Source organism: Vigna angularis, chromosome 1 (genome assembly GCF_016808095.1).
Source record: "Vigna angularis cultivar LongXiaoDou No.4 chromosome 1, ASM1680809v1, whole genome shotgun sequence".
Taxonomy (NCBI): Eukaryota; Viridiplantae; Streptophyta; class Magnoliopsida; order Fabales; family Fabaceae; genus Vigna; species Vigna angularis.
Window position 1 is genome coordinate 49,148,390 of NC_068970.1, and position 5,479 is coordinate 49,153,868.

Below are 5,479 nucleotides of genomic sequence, written 5' to 3' on the forward strand. Positions count from 1 at the left end.
TTTAGAGAATAAAGACCATTAATTGAATAAAATGAAATTATGAATATACAGAACAGGTAACCATCTCAGACTGAAGATATGTAGAAAAGAAAAAGAGTAAAGGAACATGTATTGACTGTTGGTGGGAGGCTTTTAAATGCACAACTCATCATCTAATGGGGTGGTACTGATCAGAAACTCGTCTTGGGGGCAGCTTTCGCAGTATGAAAAGCACCAACGCTGAGGGAACAATCTCTACCATCTGCAGTACAGAACAATCCAGGGAGAAAGAACCATTCAGGTTGAGAATCAGAATACAAGGGAATTTTAAGCAAATGTTTATATTTGTATTGATCATATGAAATCCTTCTGGTCTGTTTACTGTGTCAAAAATATTATGTTCTTGGAGGATGTCACATGACACTTTGATATGATGCTACTAAATTAAATGCATTGTTAGGTGTATATGATCTCAAATCATATCATAGAAAGTATGCACTTAAACATTTAAATAGTAACTGATAATAACTATAATAATAAAATAGTAATCTTAAATCATAAGGTGGTCAAGAAACACTTTTCTGGTCTTGGTAGCAGTTAGAAAATTCAAAATAAAAAGATTTTGCTAAAATTTATATTAGAAATGCATTGAAAAAAGGGGAATCAATGATACTTTCTAATGAAAGAATCCTTTGTTTACACCTTAACAGGTGCCCACTGGCTAGGACTTTGTCCTTTTTTGTTGGGTTATGCTAACAGTTAGTGAACTATTTAAAGTTTACTTTTTTTTTATTATTATTAAAATTCATATAGGGAATGAATTGAAAATCACAGTTCAGAAGCATTAATGACACTAATGAAAAGTTTCCATTGTTTACAACATATACAAGTGCTCACTAGTTAAGATGTTACTCCTTTTAACAAGTTGCCCACCGGTTAGCATTTGCATTTTATGTTGTGTGAAAAGTTTCTATTTTTACTCCTTAACTGGAGCCCACCGGTTAGGATTTTCCCTTTTTTCTGTAGTCATTGGTTTAGTAGAGAAATTTAATGCAACAATTAAATATGATTCCCTGGTTAAGAAATACAATAAGTTGACTTACCAAATAGTAAACCAGATTAAGAATGGGATGGTTCAAGACATCAAGATCTGTATTTTTACCAAATACAGAAAATGCAAGCTACATCAAAGGTGAAAACAAACATCATGTCAGAAAAAAATAACTTCAAATAAATACAGTAGCTTTAAATGGGAAGGAACTCACCAAAGCACATCTTATCAGAAAACAAGTGCAACAAATACTAGTAACAGACCCAACCTGCCATGGTGAAACGTTAGTCACAAACAGCAAGAGCTTTAAAGCATACAGTTTTTACCTCACACAGTTTAAGGATATATTTCTCTCTAAGGTTGAAAAGCCTGAAGCAACAAATACTTTAGAAAATAACCTCGTAAAGTTTCTTTTGACGGCCTCTAGATTCAATGGGGAAACGCCTCAATAAGAAAAACAACCTACGCCATCCTGAAAAGGTTAGTGTACAATGGCCAACAAAGGATTGTGCCATCTGAAAGACAACATCTTAGTTAGCTTACCTTCCACCGTACAACAAAAATCCAAGAGCAGCAAAGAATGATATAACTGCAAAAGAACATTAAAGTAAAGGTCCCAATACCAAACAACTATACATGAAGTTTCTTTGTAGCAATAATCCATTTATATATTCTCAAGTTTCTATTTTAAGAGTGTTAGTACAGACCAAATTCCCCTGTTTGTGAATGCAAAATAAGCACCATGCAGAATAAAAAAATTAAAAGCAAGAGTAAGAATACAAATATTTTCTCTTTCTCAAAGAATCTCCCATCTTGTATGAGCATCTCTCAATTCTCACCAAATATGTGAAAAAGGAACCACCTTTCTTCGCACCCATAGCTTCTTATATCCAATATCCAGTCCTTCGAGATTGGCATTGTCTCGGTCACTATCTCAAACGAATTAACGTTTGTATTGATGCTTTCTATCTTCAAAGCTTCTCATATCCAATGATATGATGTGTTTAGAGCGTGAATGGAATATGTTCTTGGCTAGATAGACGCCACTTCAATTATCACAATTCACCTCAGAATCATATTGATTGTGTCCATTTAACTTAGGAAATTCTTCTTCCATGGCATTTCTTAGCACACTTCTATTGTAGAAATGTATTTTGCTTCAAAAGTAATAAAATAACCTAATATAGATTTTTGAAATAAACATCTTAGGCCATATTTAAATCTTAATATCCAATGAGAGTGAAATTTCCATTACAAAAATACAAACTCCTTTTGGTAGTTCCTCTTAGATACCATGGTATCCATTGTCATATCTAAATCTTAAGCGTGGACCCTTGTGTCCATTTCAAAGCTTCTAGGATTTGGTAATAATCTATTATCTTAGAACATAAGCAATATATGGCTTTTTACCAATCTTTCATGGCAAAAGACTTGCTCAAATCCTTCATCCTCACTATTGGTAAAAAAAAATCTCTTCAAAATCTGTCTTCGTAACCCTTCACAACAATTTGTAATGTCAACTTTTCTTTCTTTTGGCAAGTCCATGTCGTTCTCTTTTGGAAATACCGCAAATCATGGGACTAGTTCTCCTTCAAGGATTGAATTTCTTCATTCATGTTCATGCGACCATTTGTCATTATTTCAATGGCTTCTTCAAAGCTGTGAAGTTTCCATTCATCTGACATATTCTTTTGAGAAGTATCTTCGTTTATCTAATCAAAAGCTTTGATCTTGTCCTGTTTGAAGGTTATCTACATCTTGATCTTCATTTACCTAATCAAGAGTGTAATTTGTTTCTTCAAGTTTCTAGCATCTGATTAAGTTTCTCTGTTTGATTATGTTTTTCTGTCTATTATTCCGTATGAAAATTTTCTCTCTCAGAATTAGTAGGATTTTGTCTCGAACTACCTTAATATTTGGCTTCCCAGATATATTGAACTGTTTGATCCTCAAACATACCATATATTTGTTTCGAACAATTCACTTCTCTGAAGAGACCCATAACTTGAAACCAAAGTTCATCTCTATGAGAATATGAAGAAAACTTTTACACTCAAAGATACTCACAAGAGGTTTCCTTTCTATATCATACTTTATCGGGATATCTTCTCATCCACTCCATTATATGAAGGTGAGATGTTGATCAGATTAGTGGCCCTTCTCATCGTATCCCCATATTCCTAGAACTCCGGTCCAGGAAATTCCCTCCTGGATGAGGGCAAAATAGAGGCACTATGTAAAAGTATTTGAGTAAAAGATTTGTCTTTCTTCTTTTAAGAAGATTGAAAGAATTGAATAGAATGAAATACTCTCCCTATAGGAGATGAAAAAACCCAATTCAAGAAAAAACTCTTCATCAATCGTATAAAGTTGTGATTCTTATGACAAATGTTTCATCGAAGAGGAATTACAACAACATTATTTGAGGGTAAGATGAAAATTAAATATTGACACAAAAAAGACATCAACAAAAGTCATGTTGATAGAAATAACCTGAAAGAAAGAGTTCTGCAGCTTCCAAGCCTGTAGCAGTTTTGCTTGCACTCATGTAAATCCAGAGGCAGATCTATTATTATCAGGCGAGATGATTAAAATAAAATCATTATATTAACAAGTAAGAATACTTATTTTAAGGACTAGAATGGTGGACATGGAAATCAAGATTGTGCACTTACCTGTACCAAGTAAATAAAACCATTGATAATAAAATAAGCAGGCCTAAGTTTCTGTGCGGGTTCACTTCTTGCCTGAATACATTCGAGACAGATAAAGATAATATAATTTACCATAAAATAATGACTTTTAATGTAGTTCTCCCAAAAGAAAGTAAACATACCTGGTGATATATCTCAGCCCAGAACAAGACAAGCAATGTATACGTAGAAAAAAACAGAAGACCAGGAAGCTCCATTAACACCTGCTCTAGTGCCTATAAACGTAATGTGATAATAAGTGAGAACATGAAAAGAAACAATTAAGGAGGGTAATCTGAATGGACAAAGGAAAAATAAAGGTTGAAATAAAAGACGGATAGATGAAAGCCTAGCAGAAGGGCAGTAAATTTGAAGTTCAGCTAATTTTCTTATAAACTGATTTGTTATTTATTCTTAGGGGGGGAGACGGGAATTATTGCATGGTCCTACGTCATGGATCATCATGTGTTTAAGACCAAACTCCATGTAACTAGTAACTAAATTTTTTTCAATTTACAATGAAGAGTAAATAAAAGCAGGCTACAATTCGACATGACCATAGCTTATAATGATCTTGGACTACACACTAATTCGGGGGGTGTTCGGAACTTGTTTTATAAGTCATAGTAGAAACTAAAAATGTGTAATGGGCTTCTTAAAACGGGGCAAGAAATTACAATTGACTGAAAACTATTTGGTCATGATATTTATCAACAGACAAAATAAAAAATCTTGATAAAACTAACTATTTTCATAATCCATCTTCCATTATAAACTCAATCATTCAAAATACAAGCTTAGAAAGACACGATGTGCTCTACTTTGATCCTACTTCCCTAACCTACCAACCAAAAAAGCAATAAATGAAGAAATGGGATTAATGCTTAAATTACAGTAGTTGAGATTTAAGAACAGAAAAATACCTTTGGTCTTATTGCAAAAACACTTTTGTATAAACCGAAAAGGACAGCCCTTACTGCAAACATAATATGGATTCATCAAGCATAAAAATAAAAACAAATAAGCTAACAGAGCTGTTTATAAACTATTCACAACTCACATACATCCATTGACAACAAAGTTCATCAAGTGGAAAACCTTCTGCGTTGTCCACCCATATTCAGGTACCCTCATTTGAATTCGCACCAGTTGTACCTGAGAAATAAACAGATTACGATTATGACTTCCTTTGCAAAAAACTGGCTAGGGCACAAACAGCTACAAGCCCATATTTTACCAAATTCCCACACAATTCACATCTCAAGCGGCAAAAGAAAACCATTCACATTCTGCACGAAGAAAACCTACGCATTCAGAGTTCATAGGGGTCGCAAAACAATGACCCTCATATAGAGAAACATCAGTGTTGGATCAAATAAATCTGATCAGGGGTTAAAGTTTAAACTTTTTTGAGATTTGAGGAGACCCGTTGTGTAGTAAATAATAAGTTCAGACCAAAGCCAAAAAGAAAGGGAAAAAGTGATTAAAAATTAAACAATAATTGAAAAAAGTTGAGCCTTTTTCTAACCAGGGCAATAAATGAGACCAAGGTATAAGCGACACAAAGGGCATAGTAAGTGCCTCTCTGCCATTGATCCGAGTCATCAATCTGGTTCCACCATTGGAATGCACTCACAAACTCAGGCTCTCCTTCTATGAACCCAAAGCTCTTCGTTCTGAGCCCAAATGCCATAATAGGATTGGGAATGACGAAGGAGTTAATAACACGGAAGAAGAAGAAAGGGGAAGCAAAAGG

General features: G+C 34.0%; 1 protein-coding gene across 2 annotated transcripts; it reads right to left on the reverse strand.

Moving 5' to 3' along the window:
- Positions 1–5,479, reverse strand: LOC108347229 (tobamovirus multiplication protein 1). 2 transcript variants are annotated; one of them, XM_017586397.2, is made up of 11 exons: positions 5,252–5,479; positions 4,788–4,878; positions 4,647–4,699; positions 3,867–3,959; positions 3,706–3,777; positions 3,524–3,596; positions 1,574–1,619; positions 1,429–1,492; positions 1,245–1,298; positions 1,083–1,160; positions 1–241 (listed from the first exon to the last, which is right to left on the reverse strand). In XM_017586397.2, exons 1-11 carry the CDS (start codon positions 5,414–5,416, stop codon positions 149–151), a joined length of 882 nt encoding a protein of 293 aa, XP_017441886.1. In that variant the 5' UTR covers positions 5,417–5,479; the 3' UTR covers positions 1–148. The 2 variants fall into 2 exon arrangements, with proteins under 2 accessions (XP_017441886.1, XP_052730664.1); XM_052874704.1 differs by lacking the exon at positions 5,252–5,479 and having other exon boundaries at positions 4,784–4,880.

What these genes read in the sequence shown, in the direction of transcription:
- LOC108347229 (XM_017586397.2), bottom strand. Translation starts at nt 5,416, where the DNA reads ATGGCATTTGGGCTCAGAACGAAGAGCTTTGGGTTCATAGAAGGAGAG. An exon ending in TTTTTGCAATAAGACCAAAG is followed by an intron (nt 3,960 to 4,646) that starts GTATTTTTCTGT and finishes TTACGTTTATAG; the next exon opens with GCACTAGAGCAGGTGTTAAT. An exon ending in TGCAGAACTCTTTCTTTCAG is followed by an intron (nt 1,620 to 3,523) that starts GTTATTTCTATC and finishes GTTCTTTTGCAG; the next exon opens with TTATATCATTCTTTGCTGCT.